This window comes from Neoarius graeffei, chromosome 12 (genome assembly GCF_027579695.1).
Source record: "Neoarius graeffei isolate fNeoGra1 chromosome 12, fNeoGra1.pri, whole genome shotgun sequence".
NCBI lineage: Eukaryota > Metazoa > Chordata > Actinopteri > Siluriformes > Ariidae > Neoarius > Neoarius graeffei.
In genome coordinates this window covers 63,295,111-63,319,852 of record NC_083580.1, presented here as the reverse complement: position 1 = coordinate 63,319,852, position 24,742 = coordinate 63,295,111, and the positions used below count along the sequence as shown (strand labels likewise).

At 41.0% G+C, this 24,742-nt stretch overlaps 1 protein-coding gene across 2 annotated transcripts in view; it reads left to right on the top strand.

The window, feature by feature from the left end:
- The window catches only part of ppme1 (protein phosphatase methylesterase 1), a 47,337-nt gene that overhangs the window by 739 nt on the left and 21,856 nt on the right, over nucleotides 1-24,742 (top strand). Inside the window, exons 2-9 of one of the 2 annotated variants that reach the window (XM_060936179.1) lie at nucleotides 15,103-15,197; nucleotides 17,454-17,545; nucleotides 17,705-17,762; nucleotides 17,908-17,959; nucleotides 18,042-18,196; nucleotides 18,351-18,441; nucleotides 23,394-23,459; nucleotides 23,530-23,680. In XM_060936179.1, coding sequence (XP_060792162.1) covers nucleotides 15,103-15,197; nucleotides 17,454-17,545; nucleotides 17,705-17,762; nucleotides 17,908-17,959; nucleotides 18,042-18,196; nucleotides 18,351-18,441; nucleotides 23,394-23,459; nucleotides 23,530-23,680 — 760 coding nt within the window. The remainder of the gene's footprint in view (nucleotides 1-15,102; nucleotides 15,198-17,453; nucleotides 17,546-17,704; nucleotides 17,763-17,907; nucleotides 17,960-18,041; nucleotides 18,197-18,350; nucleotides 18,442-23,393; nucleotides 23,460-23,529; nucleotides 23,681-24,742) is intronic. The other variant, XM_060936180.1, reaches the window with a different exon arrangement.

The following is a 24,742-nucleotide window of genomic DNA, read 5'->3' as shown; positions in this document are numbered from 1 at the left end:
TGGATTTTTCTCCACTTTAGTGATTTTATTTTTCTGGACATTAAAAATTGTACCACATAACATGTTCCTGCTAGGAGTAAACTTGTATATGATATGTATCACAATACATACATTGAAATGTCTTCCAAGCACCGTGATATGATTTTTGTTATATATCGGTGATAACAGTCAGCGAGAGTCTGAGGAAATCACATTCATACACAGTAGATCCCTGAATCCAGTTTGATCATCCAGCATCTACTTCTATGGAAGTGTGAGGGCAAAATTTAAGCACAATAGTAATACTTTTTTTTTTTTTTTTTTTTTAAAGAAGCTAGAGGTGCATTTCTACAAGAAAATACAAAGTGTGATTGCTCTGGTGGAACAAAAAACGAAACGGGTGCAGCTCATGAGGGATGGACGTGTGAGTCGCTCAGAGCTACAAAATAAAGTTTGGTGGCTCTCTGATGAAACTTTGGTTCCGAAACTACATTAATTTCAATGGAGCCATGTTTTTTGTGTGTGTGTGTGTGTGTCATGTCAAGCCAGAAATTGTTAGGAGCAGCAAAAATGAAAAACAAACACTCCATTATTCTTGGTACAGTTTTAAAAAAAAAAAGCTACACTTTTTTTCTTTCCCTTTTCTTTTTTATGCCTGCGCTACCTTAAAGGAACAGTCCACCGTACTTCCATAATGAAATATGCTCTTATCTGAATTGAGACGAGCTGCTCCGTACCTCTCCGAGCTTTGCGCGACCTCCCAGTCAGTCAGACGCGCTGTCACTCCTGTTAGCAATGTAGCTAGGCTCAGTATGGCCAATGGTATTTTTTGGGGCTGTAGTTAGATGCGACCAAACTCTTCCGCGTTTTTCCTGTTTACATAGGTTTATATGACCAGTGACATGAAACAAGTTCAGTTACACAAATTGAAACGTAGCGATTTTCTATGCTATGGAAAGTCCGCACTATAATGACAGGCGTACTAACACCTTCTGCGCGCTTCGGCAGCGCATTGATATCTGAGCTCCGTATCAATGTGCTGCCGAAGCACGCAGAAGGTGTTAGTACGCCTGTCATTATAGTGCGGACTTTCCATAGCATAGAAAATCGCTACATTTCAATTTGTGTAACTGAACTTGTTTCATATCATTGGTCACATAAACCTATGTAAATAGGAAAAACGCGGAAGAGTTTGGTCGCATCTAACTACAGCCCCAAAAAATACCGTTGGCCATACTGAGCCTAGCTACATTGCTAACAGGAGTGACAGCGCGTCTGACTGCGTCTGACTGACTGGGAGGTCGCGCAAAGCTCGGAGAGGTACGGAGCAGCTCGTCTCAATTCAGATAAGAGCATATTTCATTATGGAAGTACGGTGGACTGTTCCTTTAAGGTGCAGGAGGCATTATGTTTTCGGGTTGTCTGTCCGTCCATCCCGAAACCTTGTGAACATGATATCGCAAAGGCTAATGAAAGGAATTTCACCAAACTTTCACCATTTGTGCAGTTTGGGACAAAGATGAACTGATTAGATTTTGAGATCAAAAGGTCTAAGGTCTGTGAGGTCAAATGTCTGTCCGAAAACCTTGTGAACACAATATCTCCAAGGCAAATGAAAGGAATTTCACCAAGCTTTCACCATTTGTGCGCTTTGGGACAAACATGAACTGATTAGATTTTGAGGTTAAAAGGTCACAGGTGAAGATTACTGTGAGGTCAAATGTCACAACTTAATAAGGCGTGTAGTCTACCAGGCGGAGGCATCCCCATCGACGCCACTGGCGTCGAGTTCTATCTAGTTTTTTTTTTTTTTTAAACTGTACCTCTTGTAGCAGCCTGTTTTAATGGGAGTAAAGCAGCACTGCAATGGCACATCTATCAGTGGTGATAAATCATTACTTTATAACGTTAATATTAATGTCACGGATGTAAACTTTTTATTGTGGTAATAAATATTACATTTCATGAGGCATGAAATGTATGTGTGCATGCATATATATATATATATATATATATATATATATATATATATATATATATATATATATATATATATAAAAACAAACATGAAGTCTTGGAGATGTTGGAAGAGAGAGAGAAGTCAAGGTCGTGTGTGTGTCTGACAGGGATAGTCTTTCTTGCTCTTGTTTTCTTCAAAAATCTTCGTGTCATCAGAAGCTCGTGAAGTGAAATAAGCCCAAGTTTCTGGTGCTCATGCTTGGACCTTCTGCGATTCATGGCCTGGTTGGTAGCAGCCACGGCCCGGACGGATTCCTGAAAGGTCAGCAGCATTCTTTAAGGGCTTGAATTCTCTGAAGAAAGAGACAGACCATGAGTAAATACGAAAGACGTATTCCCACACTCACCTGCCTCCCTTGAATGGCCAACAATACAAAACACAACATAGTCGTCGTGCCCCCACCCACACACAAGCCATAAGATCATACATTCTTATCCCAATAGGGGTTTATTTTATTTCTAATTTATTCCAGCATGTGCTACTGAAGTTTGGTTTTTTTTTTCTTCTTTCTTTGTTAAATGAATTTTTGTGAATAGATGAATGAACTGAACTGACAGATCATTTAAACGGTGTGGTGGTTTTTCTTTGTGTTTTTTAATGCTGAAGAGGTCCACCTTGAACTATGACAATATAAAGATATAAATTTGACAGGATTTAAACCTGACTGGCGCCTGAACACAGACTTGCAGTTCATAGGGTGACCACCATTACACTCTAGTCCTCTTTTCAGAACAGTCTTCACCACCCATCTAACCACAACCAATCATTCCTCTACATTTTTCTCTGACTTTACATCTTGTCCCCATTGAGATTAATTGAATTTGGAGCATTCACAAAGATAATTGTGAATATTCTTGGGCATGACACCTCAAATGAAGAGAACATTGAATTCCTTCCTTCCCTCAGCATAGGTGCAGATCAGTTGAGACGGGACACATTAGTTCCTAAGAAGTTTCAGTCGTAAAGGAGATATGCAGAACCATGGCCTCCCTTTTTGTTTATAAATGCCTTGAGACCTCAAGAATGGTATAGGAATAGTTTTAAGTGTTCACAATAAATCTAATACAGTAATTTTTATGATTAAAATGATTCATACAGGTAGCGGTCTGACTGAATGACCTCGACATCTGTGACATCCCTGCAGGAAGTCTTGTCAGTCTCATCACCATGTCCTTTATACTAAAACACAGAGCTGACTGCAACTTCAGGCTTCCATTTTGAGCTAATTTATCACCATGTCACGTAGATGTGTTGCTGGCAGGTGCAGCAAGATGACAGAAGTTGGTTTTATGCTGAATTCATGGCCCAAGAACAGGGGCTTCAAAGTTTGGGAGAATAGCAGGGTACAAATAATTTACAGCAGGGTGCAAAATGGTAAAATGTCTGCCAACGGCAGACATAATGCACGCAAAGCGTGCAGGGATGGAGATATATCAGCTGGATAGTACAGTGGTAATGCTCACTGACTACGACGCAGGAGATCGGGGTTCGAATCCCGGTCGGGGCAAAACATCATCCAGTAAGGGTCCTTAGGCAAAACCCCTCATGATATATCAGCCTACCTCAGGAATGAGTGAAAACATAACTGATAGAGTCATACCGGCTCAGACGTCGCCCGGGTCAACAAGGTCTGCGTCAGTTGCTAGGGAACCAGGGCAAACTGATGAGAAATGGGCTACTGGAACAAAACATCGATGGACGAGGACAGAAAATACGGATTTGCTGGAATGCTACTATACAAGCAATCCCAGAGAGAGGGGCTACATGCAGAGAATGTGGGACCATTGGATACTTCGAAACCCACAATCAAGGCTAACAAAGAAACAGCTATTAGCCCAGTGTTCCAACATCCATAATCGAAATCTGCTATCACAACTAGAGATTAATGAAATACAACAACGATGCTACGGCAAGGGGGAGCCAGGAAGACAGGTCAGCGGGGAGATGTCATCATCCCCACAACCAGAGATTGGGTACCAAGCCCCAACAGCTAACAGCCTCAACACAAGAGCTGCTGACCTGAGAAGGAAGATCGTGACCCAACTGGAAACCTGGAGCCCCCGAAAAATACCGAAGCTGAATTGCCAAGTACCTTCAGAAGATCTACTAGTAGATGTGAATGCTGCTCTGAAGACAATCTCCACAAGAACCATCACTGAGACCAACAAGCTGATACACAGTACAGCAACAGTAATCATGGAGATGCTTGGACACAAGGTGGGCTTGGGACATAACAAACAGTATCCACCATGGAAGAGACGATTAGAGGCCAAGATAAAGGCAGCAAGGAGAGAAGTTAGCCAGCTAGCTGAACTACAGAAAGGGAACATGGTGAATAAAGGGGCGCCCAGGAAGTACAACTCACTCTCCATACCAGAGGCACTCGAAACTGCCAAACAGCGACTAACAGCTCTGGCCACCCGGTTGAGGAGATACACCAAGGAAGGAGAGGCCAGGAGAATAAACAAGCTGTTCTCCACTGAACCAGCCAAGGTGTACTCTCAATGGCAGGGGAACAACAACCGGTCAGACCCACCAAGAGCTGAGGTGGAAAAATACTGGAAAGACATATGGGAAAGAAAGGCATCACACAACACCGATGCCCAATGGTTAGTGGACCTAAGAGCTGACCACAGCAACCTCCCAGAACAAGAACCAGTAACCATCTCAATGGCAGACGTCCAAGAAAGAGTGTCAAAGATGAAGAGCTGGACAGCACCAGGCCCCGATATGATCCATACGTACTGGCTGAAGAAGCTAACTGCACTCCATGAATGCCTAGCAGCACAGATGAACCAGCTGCTGAGGGATGGAACCCACCCAGAATGGCTAACCCAAGGCAGGACAGTCCTAATCATGAAGGACCCCCAGAAGGGACCCATCCCATCCAACTACCGGCCAATTACCTGTCTCTGCACAACATGGAAGGCCCTGTCAGCAGCGCTCGAAACTAACGGTGTCCCGATGTCCCGGGGACCATAAAAAATGTCATCGGGACACAAAATTATCATATCTGGGACAATCCCGGGACAATGGAAAAAAATAGATCTAGAAAAAAAGTTCGACATTAATATTATTTACAAAGCCGTAACACATACGTAGACATTCACCTAATTTGTTAATTTTAAAACGTTAACAGCGAAAAATACATTAGTAGCTACACTTTCGATGCAACTGCATCCGTAGGCTACAGAGCAGCGCATTCTGTTCTAGAATCTTCGGCCGCATTATATGGACTTGGAATGGAATTGCTAGCGCACACGCTGCGCCGACTCTTGCCAGAACAAAAATGCTGAAGTGGTTGAAGCGGACCGACCGCGGGGAAGAAACTGAAAGCCCAGACATAACATCTCCGGGACCTTCAGGATCCAAAGTGTCATCGCCTGGTCTGCAGGCAACGCTAGCAACTGAATGAACTTAATGAACACTGTTAGACACGTTATAAAATACAACAGGAATGATGTGGATGATATTGACGGAAGATACCGTTCAACAGAATAAGTGAGTTTTCTTGGTGTCTTTCTAGTTCAGAAAGTTTAGTCAGTCAGCAGCACAACTAGGCTCGGACCTGCTGCCACTATGCTGATGCTGCTAACATTTGCACCCGGCAGCGAAAGTTCATAAAATGGATAACGGAAAGTTCATAAAAATGGATAACGGAAAGTTCATAAAATGGATAACGGAAAGTTCATAAAAATGGATAACGATCTCATCTCATTATCTGTAGCCGCTTTATCCTGTTCTACAGGGTCGCAGGCAAGCTGGAGCCTATCCCAGCTGACTACGGGCGAAAGGCGGGGTACACCCTGGACAAGTCGCCAGGTCATCACAGGGCTATGGATAACGGTAATGGTGAAAATGATAAGTTGGCCTTATAAGTGCCCACAGATATTCAAGGTATAAGTAGATGAAATTAACATAAAAGGGGTCTTATTTTCAACTAAAGTGTACTGCAGATGTAGGGAGTTGAAACATTTTCTGAATGAGCTAGTTGGCCCCTTTAAATAAACGGGTATCTATTATCAGTATCAGTGAGATCGCCAAAGTTTAATAAACTGAAAATGCAATAACTAATTTTGAAGTAGATGATGTATAGGACATGTGTCGCTTGTGTCTTGTGACTTATTGTAAAAATGATATAAAGGGTTCAAAATCGCATAGTTACAAATATAATAGTAACTTCATATGATAATATTAACCACTGGTTATTTCAGAGAGGAAAAAAATGGGGACACTATTGCTTCCATTCGGGACAATACAACACAGAATTCGGGACCACTGGGGGACACAAAGAAAAAAAGTTAATTTCGAGCCCTGCCTGTCAGGCATCATTGCGGCAAAAATGAGTAAGCATGTGGCTCAATACATGAGCGAGGCACAGAAAGGAATTGGCAGTAACACCAGAGGAGCCAAGCACCAGCTACTGGCCGATAGAACAGTCGCCCGAGACTGTAAGAAGAGACAGACCAACCTGTGCACTGCCTGGATTGACTACAAGAAAGCCTACGACTCAATGCCACACACATGGATACTGGAATGTCTGGAACTGTATAAGATCAACAGGAACCTAAGGACCTTCATACAGAACTCAATGGAAATGTGGAAGACAACCCTAGAGGCCAACTCAAAACCCATTGCCCAAGTCAACATCAAGTGCGGCATATACCAAGGAGATGCGCTATCACCACTGCTGTTCTGCATAGGCCTGAACCCCCTCAGTCAGATCATCACGAAGAGTGGCTACGGGTACCGATTCCGTAGTGGGGCAACAATCAGCCACCTGCTCTACATGGATGACATCAAGCTGTATGCCAGGAACGAGCGAGAAATAGACTCGCTGATCCACACCACCCGGATCTACAGCGATGACATAGGGATGTCATTCGGATTGGACAAGTGTGGCCGGATGGTCTCAAAGAGAGGCAAGATGATCCGGACTGAAGGGATTGACCTACCAGAAGGCAACATAGGTGATATCCAAGACAGCTACAAGTACCTTGGCATCCCACAGGCTAATGGAAACCATGAAGAGGCCACAAGGAAGTCAACCACAGCCAAATACCTCCAGAGAGTAAGGCAGGTCCTGAAAAGTCAGCTGAATGGTAAAAACAAGGTCCGAGCCATCAACATGTACGCACTACCAGTCATCAGATACCCCGCTGGTATCATAAACTGGCCAAAGGAGGAGATAGAAGCCACAGATATCAAGACTAGAAAGCTCCTCACCATGCATGGAGGGTTCCACCCCAAGTCCAGCACCCTGAGACTATACACTAAGCGGAAAGAGGGAGGCCGAGGGCTAGTGAGCATCAAGACCACGGTCCAGGATGAAACATCGAAAATCCGAGAATACATCAGAAAGATGGCCCCAAAGGATGAACTGCTAAGTGAATGTCTCAGGCAGCAGAACCCTGATGAGAGTGCAGAGGAGGAGGAGGAACAGACAACCTGGAGAGACAAACCCCTACATGGCATGTACCACCGTCAGATAGAGGAAGTGGCTGATATCAAGAAATCCTACCAGTGGCTGGATAATGCAGGACTGACAGACAGCACAGAGGCACTAATCATGGCAGCACAAGAACAGGCCATAAGCACAAGAGCCATAGAGGCCAGGATCTACCAGAGTAGATCAGACCCAAGATGCAGACTGTGCAAAGAAGCCCCTGAAACAGTCCAGCACATAGTAGCAGGGTGTAAGATGCTAGCTGGATCAGCGTACATGGAGAGGCACAACCAAGTGGCTGGGATAGTATACAGGAACATCTGCAACCAGTATGGAATAGAAATACCCAAGTCCCAATGGGCCATACCACAGAAGGTGGCTGAGAACAACAGGGCCAAGATTCTGTGGGACTTCAGCTTCCAGACTGACAAACAGATCCTGGCTAACCAACCGGACATAGTGGTGGTGGACAAAGAGCAGAAGAGGGTGGTGGTGATAGATGTGGCGATCCCAGCTGACGCCAACATCAGGAAGAAGGAACATGAGAAACTTGAGAAGTATCAAGGGTTGAAAGAGCAGCTGGAACGGATGTGGAAGGTCAAGGGTTGCGTGGTCCCCGTGGTAGTGGGGGCACTGGGGGCAGTAACCCCCAAACTGGGAGAGTGGCTCCAGCAAATCCCAGGAACAACATCTGAAGCCTCAGTCCAGAAGAGCGCAGTCCTAGGAACATCGAAGATACTGCGCAGAACCCTCAAACTCCCAGGCCTCTGGTAGAGGACCCGAGCCTGAGGATGACATGGATACCACCCCCCCCCCCCCCCCCCCCCGCCGGGGGTGAGAAGGAGTTTTTATTTATATATATATATATATATATATATATATATATATATATATATATATATATATATGCCATCTAAAATTGGGATAACATTTACCCGGGATGGGTATTTGAGGCGGGTCGTCTAGCTTAAGCTTGATTAGCGTTGTTACGCACGCCAGTGTTTCCCACAGAAATTTTGGAGACTATGGGGGAGGCGCGGGGGTTGTTTAAAATTGAGTGATATGTTAAATATTAAGTTATTACTGAAAAACTATTGATTAAAAAAACAGACACTGAGAAATGGTCCTATAAACAACTTTACCAATATAAAAGATTACCAGGACTACAAAAATGCAGAAAAATAGGCTTTACTTATCCAAATGCACCTGTTGGTTCAAAAGTTAAAGTGCATAGAACCTCACAGCACAACATGAAGTTACCTTAAAATATAATATAAATGCCTCAGCTTTCATGTAAGAAAAAAAACTATTAATACTAGTACTGTGTGCAGGCAGTCTCTCCTGAAGACTAAATTAAACAATAATTATAAACTAATAAAATAAATGGCTCAGGCTTCATAGAAGAAAAAAACAATTTGAACAGAATCTCTCAGTATGATGCTGAAGCTGCCTAAACAATGGAAAATAAAATACCGTTTTGGCAAAAATGTTGGCATCCATTAATTTCTTGTATTAAGTAAAAAAAATATGTTGCCAGATACTGCTGACGTTTTACAGCCCAAAATATGTTCAAAACCTGCCAAAATGCACTTAAAACCGCCCAAATTGGGCGGGAAAACGCGCAATCTGGCAACACAGGCGGCAGTAATGGCTGCACTCGTGTCGAGGATGTAAACACAGTTGACGCGGCAACGGACATACATGACATAGTGGATGTAATTTACATTCACAACTTTTTTTGCTGTCAGAAATATTTAATATTAAATTTTGTGACTTGACTGACAATAGCCGGCGGCATAACAAGCCATAGCCGGCGATTTGCCGCCGGTGACCGGCTACTTTTGAGTCCGCTGCAAGAATGTTCAAACTGCAAAGATTTGGACGCGTTTTGCGATAAATTCACGGGCACATTGGGCGCCTACGTAGTGGTCTCTCCTCTGCTCTGCACATTTTACTGAAGACTCGGACAAGACCTCTGATCTGTTGAGGAGTGTTGGCTATAAGCTCGTATTGAAAGAGGGTGCAGTACCAACAATTAAAGGAAAAGAAAACTACAAGAAAAGGAAAGTAAGTTCAGTTGCGCCAGTTGTCCCGGAGTGTGAGCCGAGGGTTGTTGTTAAAACACGGGATGGGACGTGACACATTCTTGCTCAGGCAGTGACCTCCCCGTGGTTGTTGCTAAAACTGGTGATGCCCCGGGTTTTAGTAATTGCCTTAGCCGAGCAGTAATGGTGGAGTACTCTGTATGGAGAAAATGGAGAATGAGTGGACTAGAGGTGGAAAAACTGGATAGACAAGGTAAAAGTCCTGCTTAGGTTTTCCTTCTGCCTGTGCTCTCAACACAGGTGATTTCACCAATTAGCTCATCAACCTGGCTTAGGGGATGTGGTAATTAGGATCAGCTGGTTCATTGAATTGGCTGGAGCAAAAATGTGGCAGGGTTTTTACTTTCTGCACCCGGGTTTTTCCACCTCTGGAGTGGACCAGCCGGTGGATATGCTTGCCTCAGCAGCAATATCTCTTCCTTACGTGGAAGAAGCGAATGAATGGAGAACTGAACGAACAACTGAAAGCCAGATTGTTTCAAAACAATTGACCACAAGGTCGGCCTTCAAGAAGTGAGAACACAGACAGATAAGAAGCAACTCTCATTTGGATACAAAACAACTAATACAACACCACTTGTTTACCTGCATTTAGATTAATACGGTGGTGCTTGAAAGTTTGTGAACCCTTTAGAATTTTCTATATTTCTGCATAAATATGACCTAAAACAACAACAGATTTTCACACAAGTCCTAAAAATAAAGAGAACCCAGTTAAACAAATGAGACAAAAATATTATACTTGGTCCTTTATTTATTGAGGAAAATGATCCAATATTACATATCTGTGAGTGGCAAAAGTATGTGATACCTTTGCTTTCAGTATCTGGTGTGACCCCCTTGTGCAGCAATAACTGCAACTAAATGTTTCTGTTAACTGTTGATCAGTCTTGCACACTGGCTTGGAGGAATTTTAGCCCGTTCCTCCGTGCAGAACAGCTTCAACTCTGGGATGTTGGTGGGTTTCCTCACATGAACTGCTCACATCAGGCCCTTCCACAACATTTCGATTGGATTAAGGTCAGGACTTTGACTTGGCCATTCCAAAACATTTAACTTTTATTCTTCTTTAACCATTCTGTGGTAGAACGACTTGTGTGCTTAGGGTCGTTGTCTTGCTGCATGACCCACCTTCTCTTGAGATTCAGTTCATGGACAGATGTCCTGACATTTTCCTTTAGAATCCGCTGGTATAATTCAGAATTCATTGTTCCATCAATGATGGAAAGCCATCCTGGCCCAGATGCAGCAAAACAGACCCAAACCATGATACTACTACTACTACCACCACCGTATTTCACAGATGGGATAAGGTTCTTATGCTGGAATGCAGTGTTTTCCTTTCTCCAAACATAATGCTTCTCATTTAAACCACAAAGTTCTGTTTTGGTCTCATTAGTCCACAAAACATTTTTCCAGTAGCCTTCTGGCTTGTCCACGTGGTCTTTAGTAAACTGCAGACAAGCAGCAAAGTTCTTTTTAGAGAGCAGTGGCTTTCTCCTTGCAACCCTGCCATGCACACCACTGTTGTTCAGTGTTCTCCTGATGGTGGATTCATGAACATTAACTTTAGCCAATGTGAGAGAGGCCTTCAGTTGCTTAGAAGTTACCCTGGGGTCCTTTGTGACCTTGCTGACTATTACATGCCTTGCTCTTGGAGTGATCTTTTGTTGGTCAACCACTCCTAGGGAGGGTAACAATGGTCTTGAATTTCCTCCATTTGTACACAATCTGTCTGACTGTACATTGGTGGAGTCCAAACTCTTTAGAGATGGTTTTGTAACCTTTTCCAGCCTGATGAGCATCAACAACGCTTTTTCTGAGGTCCTCAGGAATCTCCTTTGCTTGTGCCATGATGCACTTCCACAAACATGTGTTGTGAAGATCAGACTTTGATAGATCCCTGTTCTTTAAATAAAACAGGGTGCCCACTCACACCTGATTGTCATCCCATTGATTGAAAACACCTGACTCTAATTTCACCTTCAAATTAACTGCTAATCCTAGAGGTTCACATACTTTTGCCGCTCACAGATATGTAATATTGGATCATTTTCCTCAATAAATAAATGGTCAAGTATAATAATTTTCTCATTTGTTTAACTGGGTTCTCTTTATCTACTTTTAGCACTTGTGTGAAAATCTGTTTTCAGTCATATTTATGCAGAAATATAGAAAATTTTAAAGGGTTCACAAACTTTCAAGCACCACTGTATATGTAACTTGTATTGTGTGTTTAAGTTACCGGTATAAGATTATTTAATTTGCTTCAGAATGTGATTGTCTCAGTTCCTCTGATTATTTAATGAGCCTTTTACGTTTTATCAGTGAAAATGCATGCATGTACATGTATGTTGCATAAGTTATAACACCCATCCTGTTTTAATGAGAGTCAACCCACAATCAATGAAGTCAAATCAGTCTTGGTCAAATCAGCAAGTCGATGATGGTATTTCTTACTTTTACCATAAATTTTTATTTATATGACTTTGGTCTATAGCTGTCAAAGGCCTTGGCCTTAAAACCAGTTCTCGCTGTGATGTCACACACTCAGGGCTGGCTGGCTCAGCGGGGCAGCGCCAATGCCAACTTTGCTGTCTGTTTTAACTAAAAAAGTGTGTGTGTGTGTGTATGTATGTATGTGTGTATGTATGTGTGTGTATATATATATATATATATATATATATATATATATATATGATATGCAGAGCCACGATCCGTATCGCGATACAAGAAGGCAGAATCGCGGTACACCCTTTCAGACTTCTCCTCAGCCCAAAAACAGAGGCGCTTCCAAACTTCAATTTATGAATACTTTACGTTTTATTTAAATTACATTTTAAACTTACTTAAATTACTTTTATTTTTTTATATCTATTAGTAAGTCGTTTTTTCGCCGACCTGCGACAATCTTCTGTGAGTCATGCAACGTCCACACTCGCCACTGGCAGAGCATTCATTTCTTTTAAGCGGTCGGCATTCTGGTTGCGATGCGGGGAGCGAATCTGTAAACAAGCAGCTCATTGGCTTGTGGCACACCTAGCCAGCCAATCACAATCACTTGACCGGAAAGGCATGCAGTGTTGCCAGATTGGGCAGGTTTAGGTGCTTTTTTGGCTGGTTTTGAACATATTTTGGGGTGGAAAACGTTAGCAATATCTGGCAACACTGAAGGCATGTCTGCTTGGGCGGAAGCCTTCTGCGGCAGTTACATTTTGACACGCGAGCAATGTTTCACCATAAAAATTCCGTAATTTCCATCTGTTTTCCGCGATCACAGAAAATCATTGGCCCTATGAGAGACAGTGAGAGAGCCACCCCCCCCCCCCCCCCCAAAAAAAAATCTTAACGGATTTACACGATTTGGAAAAATGACTTTTTCAGAACCGAAAAAAAAACAGAGCTTCCGGCTCAGCAGTATTATTTTGAGAAATAAAACAATCTTTGGATATACATTTGTTCATTTTTGCATACATATTACTCATTCTCTGCAGTGGTCTGAATTATTTGTTATTAAATAGTTAATGTAAGTAAATGTTAATAAGTCAAATTTACTACTTTAAAAAAACATTTTAAAAAAAATAGTGGGCGTATCGAATCGTGGGTCAAAAATCGCGATACGAATCGAATCGTGAGTTGGGTGTATCGTTACAGCCCTAATATACAGTGTTTTCCCCAGAAAAAAATTAAAGCCCTAAATTCTGGCCTGATGATAATACACAGACAATTGAGCGCCAAAGGCGCGAAGTGAAACTAGGGGGGGGAATTTTTTGAAAATAGATGCTCTCAGGTGCATTTTCAGGGTCTCTGAGAGGTTTTAGATCCATGATTATAGGATAGATTTTACCAGTGTTTCAATGATTTCTGGCCTAAATAGTATTAATGTATACATATTTGAAATTTCACCTTAAAGTTCAACATGCAAGTTAAACTGTTTTTGTTATAGATTTGAAAATCTACGGGGATTCCTTAATTATCTATGATTTGTTGTAGTGTTGTAACAAAAATGTGCGTGAAAATGGTTTGCTCCATCTTATGCAATCCAATTAAGAGAATCGATCATCATGACCTCCTGTGATGATACTTTTTTTTTTCACAAAGGGATCTGAACCTCAGAACTGCCACCTTAAAATAAGTTGCTGTATTACTATAACTGTAATGATTTAGAATGTTTCTGATGCAATTACCATAATATATGTATAACTAAGATATATACTGAAAAGAAAAGTAAGGCAGCTGCATATTATAAAGTTTAAATTTTGGCACTTTATTAAATGGACTAGATTCAGATTAAAACATTTAAAGGAAAAGAAAACTTAATTCATACATTTAAGTTTGCAGAAAGATTATGTACTTATTAACAAATTCTCTTCATGAATGTGTTTATAAATGTCAAATGTAGCATAATTTTGAATAATAATAAGCGTATTTGGCAGTGTGATGTCACTGTGAGCCTTTAACAAAAGAATAATCCAGAGCCGCCTTTTGTTAAATGGATCCCAGTGACGTCACACTGCCAAAAATGCTTATGATTATTATTTGAAATGATGCTATATTTGACACATTTGGACAACTTCACTTCGTGAGAGTGTTTATAAGTACATAATCTTTCTGCAAACCCAAACTAATGAATTACATTTTCTACTCTTTTAAAGCTCCTTGGCTTTTGCTTGGCCCAATGTTGGGCAGTGCTCTCATAGTCCATCTTGCTGTCATCCATGCTGATGGGGATCAAATTGTCCAGTGAGTGCTTTTTGAGCCAGTCGCCGTGATCAAAATTGACGACGTTTTCGTTGTCGTGACAGTTGTCTGGTTTTGTGCGCCATCACTCACGTGGGTTTGTTGACGTTTAGTCAACCAATCTTTGATCGAAGCCATAATGATAATAGACTAGGTCAAACTTTTGTGATTAAAATCAGTCGGCTTCGTCCGTCTGGTGGGGTACAATATCAGCAGCCAATGAGATCGCTTATAATGAATAGGAAAATTCCGGGATGTCTGACGTTTTCTTTCGATATTTTTATTGGATGGTTTGAACACGTGATCTTGACATAGCCAACAGATTAGTTTGTTTACATCATACCACGCGGACATATTACTTTGAGAGAATCAACACAAACATTGGAAAAAAACACTGCTTGTTTAACACAAATATTGATCAATATGTAAATGGATCTGTTATTTGCTCTCCTATGTATCTAGTTACTTGTGGGTAGGAAATTTAATGTATCGGTATAAATCTAAGCGTATCGGATTTTAACTAAAGCGACTAAGCGTATCGGCAAGCGTATCGGGCCCGATACACTAAAATGCTTTGGGGAAAACCATGGTGTGTGTGTATATGTATATATAATATATAATTTTAATTCCCATTTCTGCAGCATACAAGAGTCAAGGATGAAGATACTGTCTACTCAGAACTGTATTTAAAAATAAAGGTTTTGCGTATCTCCTTTAAGCCTGCAAATCTGCAGTCGAGTGCAGGCGAAATAAATGTCCTAAGAGTTTCTGTAATCCCTTATAACACTTTTCTTCTCTATTCTGGCACCCAGACCTGGAAGAAAGCGTGACTTCTCTCCCCTGCCTTGGAGTCAGTATTTTGAAACCATGGAAGATGTGGAAGTGGACAATGATAACAGCAAAGACATATCCTTTATTTAACTTCAGTTTGGTTTAGTTATTAAATGATATGAAATTAAGTGGTTCAATGAGACTTGTATAACCTCTTGAGTCATTAAAGGAGGGAAAATAAAACTTTTAAATATACAAATACATGGGCTACATGTTAAAGTGAGTAAGTTTGGGATATGTGACGATATGATCTAAAATATCTACCCATCATGATGCTCTTTTCTGAATATTTACTGCATATCAGACCTTTTATATTAAACTCGGGCAACTTTTATTTATTGATTTATAAGTAACTTTTTTGATATTTAAAATCTATATTTTTATAACCTCTTCTTTTTAAATACTTTTTAATAAATGTTGAATAATGAATAAAATGTCTAACACTGCTGATGTGTTGGCACTTTGATATTTAAACTTCACTTAAGTTTTGCTATTGTGATGTATGCAATAAGTGTTTATATTTTTTGGCATATTTCATCCTCTTAGATGTCGCACGGTCTGACAATACTCATGCCAACTCAGAATAAATGTACTGTAACGTAACAATACTGTTCTATCATGGTGTTGCATGGATTTACCACAAGCCAGTTACTTTTTTCCTTCAGTCAGCTTTATCAGGGATAGACAGATTATAAATGTATTAAGTCCAGTGTATACCAGCTTATTTAGTCCCCAAGCTTGACAGTCTAGTTAAGTGACTATTCACGTTCTTGGGGAGGGACAATGCTGTGGTACCCATAGTTATCCTCCTCTCTTGAGAATATCTTTTGATAAATATGATTAAAACAGATGAGCCAAATGGAATGTTTTAAGTGTTAAATAATGCATTCCAAAAGTCACTAAGACATCTTTATTTTTTGCCGCTGAATGAGGATCAGATATTAGTAACTGTGTTCTTAAAAACCTAATATCTAACTTTTAATTTTTACTAAACTTATAGTCTGTTGGACAGCTATGAATAGAAAACTACCAGCCCTGATGCACAATCTGCGTGGTTAGTGATTTGTCCACCCCTGTTTATTCATTTTAATAACTTGGATGTACTCATGGATTGTAAAAACTGTTGAATTTGAACATTTCCAGATGAATGAATGAATGAATGAATGAACCCTTTGTCACAAGTACCAGCGAAATTGTCCATCAGCCTGTCCGTACATATACACATGCATACAATTGACACAGGGGGAGTAGACAGAACAGGAAGACAGGGATGAAAAATACATGAGGGGAGGGGAGGAGAAAAAACTCCTGTGGGGAGTATAGTGTGGGAACATTTAAAAAAACACCTCAGCACATAAGCACAAAATAACACAGTACACTTTACAACATGAAAACTCGGGACTTGAGGGGGTGAGGGTGGGGGCCATCATGGGAGGGGGTGGGGGGGATGGGCAGAGGTATAGATAACCCAGCGCAAACAAGCAGTCCGGTCTGCAGCCATGACGGCGCTCCCCCAGCTTGTCACACTGGGGGTAAAAAGCGGCGACCGTGGGAAGTGGGGGAAGGAATGCAAGAGCATCTCACTGCAGTGATCTTCAGGGGGAGTTGTTGCTCCAGCAACAGCCTTGGCCAAGGCCAGTGCTGTCTGAGGGAGCCGAAAGCAGATAAGATTGGGATTGTTTGGTCTTGGGGCGAGTAGACGCATTCTTTTACACGACTACTTTGTTTATCCGTTCTGGTCTCCGAATCGATCCATTTTCCTTTGCAAAGCCAAAAGCTTCTCCATGATGTTATCCATGTTGCGGTTCAAGTTCTGAATAGCCACAGTCTGAGTGCCGACAGCTCTGCCCACTGCTTCAATCATGTCGGGCAGCTTTATAGGGCTTTGGACAGCTGTCACCGTTTTCTGATTTCCTCGATACATCAGGGCAATGCCTAATCCAATCAGCAAAAGTCCTGTAATCATGGTTCCGAATAGGTAGATGTCTTCAATGTCCTCCACAGAAAGAACCGCCAGGCACACGACCCACCACCTTTCCCACGCGTCCATCGTGTAGCCAGCTGCGAACATTCCGGCAGGGCAGGCTTCCCCCGAACCCAGGCTTCTCATCAAGAAAATTGTCAATTGCGTGAAGAGACCAGTTTATCAATTCCATGATTTTTAGTTTGGAGAGCAGTGTGGAGAGAGTCTTTTAAAAGTATAGACAATAGACAGGCGCATCAATGATTATGCATTAATGATACACTAATCATACATCCGCAATGTATCATTAATGCATTATGCTTTGTTGTCCACTTTGGCTTGTTCACCGTTCCTTGACTCCTTTGCACACATTCAGGATCTACAGCAGTGGTTCTCACGGTCCGGTGTTGCTTCTGCTTCATGGAGGAGGCCACTCTGCTCTCTCCTGGGCCGTCTTCACTGTTAGCATCCTCAGCGTCTCGTATAAACCTTCTATACACATGCAATCATTGAGATATACTTAATAAATGAATCATTGATTTATACATTATATCTTATTATGGTTAGGTGGCATTCAGAATTGAGGTTAAACGTCAAATTTTGGTTATTTGCTATTTCAGGGAGTGATATGTAGCAGGATTAAGTGCAGGGTTGTAGCTATGGATCTCAGGGCACATGGTAAGCGATGACTGCCTTATCCCTTTTTCAGTAAAAAAAAAAAAAAATTCTTTAGTTTCTTTTTTGTACTATGTAAAGTTTTCTATTATATACCGTAGTAAATGATTTCTCTCCTCATGCACTGTTTTGGTTTAATAACTTGTAGGAGACACAAAAGTGAAAAACCCAGAAGACTTGTCAGCTGAAACAATGGCCAAGTGAGTCTTTAGATCGTTTTTAGTGTGTTATGGGACCGTGTGTATTCTTGTGAACTCATATTTGAGCTGCCCCATCATACAGGGATGTCGGGAAAGTTGTGGAAGCTCTTTATGGTGAAAACCCACCCCCAATAATGATCATCGGTCACAGCATGGGTGGAGCAATAGCGGTCCACACTGCTGCAGCCAATCATGTGCCATCATTGCTGGGCCTGTGTGTGATTGACGTAGTGGAAGGTAGGTCTCCCCCCCCCCCCCCCCCCCCCCCGTTCTTTTAGAGAATGATTCGTCTCCCCGCTAGATATTGGTTAAAACGTTTCAGGAAATTGAGGCATGTGTGATTTTATACATGCTCCCTTCATTGTGTATTTATTCTGATCATTCTGTTTAGGTACAGCGATGGATGCCTTAAACAGTATGCAGAATTTTTTAAGGAGTCGACCAAAAACTTTCAAGTCAGTGGAGAATGCTATTGAATGGAGGTATGTTACAATACTGATTTCACATTTAGAAAAGAAAGCATATTCTGTAGATGAAGAAAATCTGTGTTATTAATGGTATATTATTTCTGCCAATAAGGTAAGGTACGTTTTAATACATGAATACATTTATATAAGGAATTAAACACAACAGGGCCTGTGTTCACCCCAAAGCTGATTATTTTATACCACATCAGTTTGTTAAACATTACAGTTTTATTTTATTAAAAATGATGCATTTCATATTTATAGTAGGTATGTAATGATTTACTCAATTCATGATTCGATTTGATTTACGATATTGGGTTCACAGTTCAATGTTCCCATGATTTTTTTTTTTTTTAAATCCAACATTTATTTTCCTACTCTCTTTATTAATTTAAATATTACTTCTATTAACCCCCCCCCCCCCCAACTTTTCATTTTCTTAATAAAAAAAAAAAATTACCCACATTTGTAAAGGTTGGAGTAAAATATAATTGCCTGTTAACTAAAATATTAATTAAAAAGTGTTAACAGATTTTTTTTTTTTTTTAAATAAGCATTTATGAACATTTGGGAAGGCTGTAGTCAGACTTGAATAACTACCTCCTCTTTTCTTTAGCTTTCAGCAGTCTGTAAAAAGAAAGCTCTGATTTCTTGTTAAATCTGTTTGTACAGTCAATCGCACAACAACTCTTTCTCATTTTAAATCTGTTTTGTGCGCATGTGCCTGCGCGGGGCAATAGAGCTGCGTTACTTCTGCCTAAGGTGAAGTCACTTGTATTCCCACTGTTGTACGTTAATGTACCCTCTGTTTAAACAACACAACTACAGTGAGGAAAAACTAAGATTACATAGCCTGATAATACAGTTAATAAACCTGATAATACACTTTTTTTATTTAATCAATTTGAATCATCATAAATTTGTATCATGATTTAATGTCACACATACTTTTACATGCTTAATTTATAGCTGTGTTTTAATGTTCTGGTATATTCATGAAACAAGATATTTTCTGCTAACACTTATAACTGCTATTAAGAATTGATTCCTCTCTTCTTTTTTCCTCTTTTGAAGATGGAGACTCCTTCCAAAAACCCTAAATAAAAGGACTCCACACAGAAATAATCAGATCATGATTTAAAAAAAAAAAATCTCGTTATATGGCACATCCACATAAGTACCTGTGAATTAGCTGTTACTGGAAAAATTATAATCTTTTAGAACAGTTGCATTTAGGTTTGATATATAGTGGTGCTTGAAAGTTTGTGAACCCTTTAGAATTGACTATATTTCTGCATAAATTTATGACCTAAAACATCAGATTTTCACACGAGTCCTAAAAGTAGATAAAGAGAACCCAGTTAAACAAATGAGGCAAAAATATTATACTTGGTCATTTATTTATTGAGGAAAATGATCCAATATTACATCACTGGAGGCGGCACGGTGGTGTAGTGGTTAGCGCTGTCGCCTCACAGCAAGAAGGTCCTGGGTTCGAGCCCCGTGGCCGGCGAGGGCCTTTCTGTGCGGAGTTTGCATGTTCTCCCCGTGTCCGCGTGGGTTTCCTCCGGGTGCTCCGGTTTCCCCCACAGTCCAAAGACATGCAGGTTAGGTTAACTGGTGACTCTAAATTGACTGTAGGTGTGAATGTGAGTGTGAATGGTTGTCTGTGTCTATGTGTCAGCCCTGTGATGACCTGGCGACTTGTCCAGGGTGTACCCCGCCTTTCGCCCGTAGTCAGCTGGGATAGGCTCCAGCTTGCCTGCGACCCTGTAGAACAGGATAAAGCGGCTACAGATAATGAGATGAGATGAGATTACATCACTGGGATGACGATAACAGGTGCGAGTGGGCATCCTGTTTTATTTAAAGAACAGGGATCTATCACAGTCTGATCTTCACAACACATGTTTGTGGAAGTGTATCATGGCACGAACAAAGGAGATTTCTGAGGACCTCAGAAAAGGCATTGTTGATGCTCATCAGGCTGGAAAAGGTGACAAAACCATCTCTAAAGAGTTTGGACTCCACCAATTCACAGTCAGACAGATTGTGTACAAATGGAGGAAATTCAAGACCATTGTTACCCTCCCCAGGAGTGGTCGACCAACAAAGATCACTCCAAGAGCAAGGCTTGTAATAGTCGGCGAGGTCACAAAGGACCCCAGGGTAACTTCTAAGCAACTGAAGGCCTCTCTCACATTGGCTAATGTTCATGAATCCACCATCAGGAGAACACTGAACAACAGTGGTGTGCATGGCAGGGTTGCAAGGAGAAAGCCACTGCTCTCCAAAAAGAACATTGCTGCTTATCTGCAGTTTGCTAAAGATCATGTGGACAAGCCAGAAGACTAATGGAAAAATGTTTTGTGGACAGATGAGACCAAAATAGAACTTTTTGGTTGAAATGAGAAGCATTATGTTTGGAGAAAACACTGCATTCCAGCATAAGAACCTTATCCCATCTATGAAACATGGTGGTGGTAGTATCATGGTTTGGGCCTGTTTTGCTGCATCTGGGCCAGGACGGCTTTCCATCATTGATGGAACAATGAATTCTGAATTATACCAGCGAATTCTAAAGGAAAATGTCAGGACATCTGTCCATGAACTGAATCTCAAGAGAAGGTGGGTCATGCAGCAAAACATCGACCCTAAGCACACAAGTCGTTCTACCAAAGAATGGTTAAAGAAGAATAAAGTTAATGTTTTGGAATGGCCAAGTCAAAGTCCTGACCTTAATCCAATCGAAATGTTGTGGAAGGACCTGAAGCGAGCAGTTCATGTGAGGAAACCCACCAACATCCCAGAGTTGAAGCTGTTCTGTACGGAGGAATGGGCTAAAATTCCTCCAAGCCGGTGTGCAGGACTGATCAACAGTTACTGGAAACGTTTAGTTGCAGTTATTGCTGCACAAGGGGGTCACACCAGATACTGAAAGCAAAGGTTCACATACTTTTGCCACTCACAGATACATAATATTGGATCATTTTCCTCAATAAATAAATGAGCAAGTATAATACAACCTCGATTCCAAAAAAGTTGGGACAAAGTACAAATTGTAAATAAAAACAGAATGCAATGATGTGGAAGTTTCAAAATTCCATATTTTATTCAGAATAGAACATAGATGACATATCAAATATTTAAATGAGAAAATGTATCATTTAAAGAGAAAAATTAGGTGATTTTAAATTTCATGACAACACCTCAAAGTTGGGACAAGGCCATGTTCACCACTGTGAGACATCCCCTTTTCTCTTTACAACAGTCTGTAAACCTCTGGAGACTGAGGAGACAAGTTGCTCAAGTTTAGGGATAGGAATGTTAACCCATTCTTGTCTAATGTAGGATTCTAGTTGCTCAACCGTCTTAGGTCTTTTTTGTCGTATCTTCCGTTTTATGATGCGCCAAATGTTTTCTATGGGTGAAAGATCTGGACTGCAGGCTGGCCAGTTCAGTACCCGGACCCTTCTTCTACGCAGCCATGATGCTGTAATTGATGCAGTATGTGGTTTGGCATTGTCATGTTGGAAAATGCAAGGTCTTCCCTGAAAGAGACGTCGTCTGGATGGAAGCATATGTTGCTCTAGAACCTGGATATACCTTTCAGCATTGATGGTGTCTTTCCAGATGTGTAAGCTGCCCATGCCACACGCACTAATGCAACCCCTTACCATCAGAGATGCAGGCTTCTGAACTGAGCGCTGATAACAACTTGGGTCGTCCTTCTCCTCTTTAGTCCGAATGGCACGGCGTCCATGATTTCCATAAAGAACTTCAAATTTTGATTCGTCTGACCACAGAACAGTTTTCCACTTTGCCACAGTCCATTTTTAAATGAGCCTTGGCCCAGAGAAGATGTCTGCGCTTCTGGATCATGTTTAGATACGGCTTCTTTGAACTATAGAGTTTTAGCTGGCGATGGCGGATGGCACGGTGAATTGTGTTCACAGATAATGTTCTCTGGAAATATTCCTGAGCCCATTTTGTGATTTCCAATACAGAAGCATGCCTGTATGTGATGCAGTGCTGTCTAAGGGCCCGAAGATCACGGGCACCCAGTATGGTTTCCTGGCCTTGACCCTTACGCACAGAGATTCTCTGAATCTTTTAATGATATTATGCACTGTAGATGATGATATGTTCAAACTCTTTGCAATTTTACACTGTCGAACTCCTTTCTGATATTGCTCCACTATTTGTCGGTGCAGAATTAGGGGGATTGGTGATCCTCTTCCCATCTTTACTTCTGAGAGCCGCTGCCACTCCAAGATGCTCTTTTTATACCCAGTCATGTTAATGACCTATTGCCAATTGACCTAATGAGTTGCAATTTGGTCCTCCAGCTGTTCCTTTTTTGTACCTTTAACTTTTCCAGCGTCTTATTGCCCCGTCCCAACTTTTTTGAGATGTGTTGCTGTCATAAAATTTCAAATGAGCCAATATTTGGCATGAAATTTCAAAATGTCTCACTTTCGACATTTGATATGTTGTCTATGTTCTATTGTGAATACAATGTCAGTTTTTGAGATTTTGTAAATTATTGCATTCCGTTTTTATTTACAATTTGTACTTTGTCCCAACTTTTTTGGAATTGGGGTTGTATTTTTGTCTCGTTTGTTTAACTGGGTTCTCTTTATCTACTTTTAGGACTTGTGTGAAAATCTGATGATGTTTTAGGTCATATTTATGCAGAAATATAGAAAAGTCTAAAGGGTTCACAAACTTTCAAGCACCACTGTACAAGCTTTTTTCATTGTTTGCGCTGCTTAATAAATTCCAGTTGTTTCTGTCTCCGAGCTTGCTCTGACTGGCTGCTGTTATTTTTAAATATCTGATTACTCCTCTTTAATGGCAACCATGTGGGAAATATCGAAGATGGCCGTTTTATACATTTGAAATGATTCAAATTACGTCATGGCAAATTGGATTTCCTCACTAAATGTTCTGTATATTAATGCAAGTGTGAAGAGCGGCCAGATCAGGAATATCGAGTCTGCACGCGTGTCAATGGTTGGACAAGTAAAAAAGTAAGTGCGTCCTACATTTATGGTCCATACTGAAATTTTTTATATAAATAAAATTAGTGTGTGTGTTCAGGGAAATTTATTTATTTTTTGAAAGATGTGATGAGCCTTTGAGCAGTCCTGGCATTTCTAAGAGCATCAGTGAAGGCATCATTGAGGAAGAGGAGGAAGACGAGGAAGACGGCGAGTCCAACCACAAAAGGAAGAAAGATGACGACCAAGAGGTAACAGTACATTACCAATTTTTGGCTGTTTTTATTAGTGCAGTATTATGCTGCTAAACAGCATAGAAATTGATAAATTACATTTCCAACTTCTAAGACTACACTGTTAAAGACAAAAATGAATAAATCAGTGCAATAAATGTGACGTAATAAATTTGTGTATTGCATGACACTATTAGGATGTACCACATAGCGTGCGCAGTGCCGAAGCTTGTGTCCCACAACATAGCCTTCCCTATAGCTCAATGACCAGCCTTCCCTGGAATGGAGAATGCTATGTCTAGATGGAAGATGCTGTGGGAAGTTTTTCCAGCTAATAATGACCCAGGATTTGATCCAGTATGTAGCCAAAGTCACATTCAGAAATGAGCCTGAATTTTCTAGTTTATGACTGCTGACAGGATCTAACCCCTTCGGTCACGGTATTGCATCATATTACTGTAGAAAGTGATGTACACAATTGTGTACACGGTGACCGAAGGGGTTAAACTAGCAGAGTGGGAATGGAGAGTGACATGCCACCTGCAATAACAAATGTGCTCAACTCTTGCACAAATCAACTTGCACATGATGAAATTCAGTATGTCACAGTGCAAGGGTTTTAATTAGCCTTGAAGGACAACCATAATAAGTGAGGGAGAGCACATGGGTGGGATTTAAATAAATCCCGTATACAAAAGTGTAAGTGATATATAAAAGTGATCATTTCATTAAAGCAAAATAAACTTTTCCCAGAGACTTAAAGGGATAGTTCGGGATTTTTGACATGAATCTGTATGGCATCCCCATCAATAGTGTCGTGCAAACACACTGACTTACCCCTGACAGCATCCTGTGAGTCCAGTTCTTGTCCAGTTTTGGTCCAGACGAAAGTAGTCCGGCAAGTTTATTGGGGTCACGAAAGTAAAACGTTTTTCGTCTCAAAACAGTATGTGTTCAGAAGAGTGATATATTTGCATCACAAAACCGTTGCCAAATAAAAAGTCAGACCTCGAAATCGCTTGGCACTATTTTCTCTCCCTTCTTATCACTGCGCGCTGCTGGCTTCATCCAGCTGCAGCT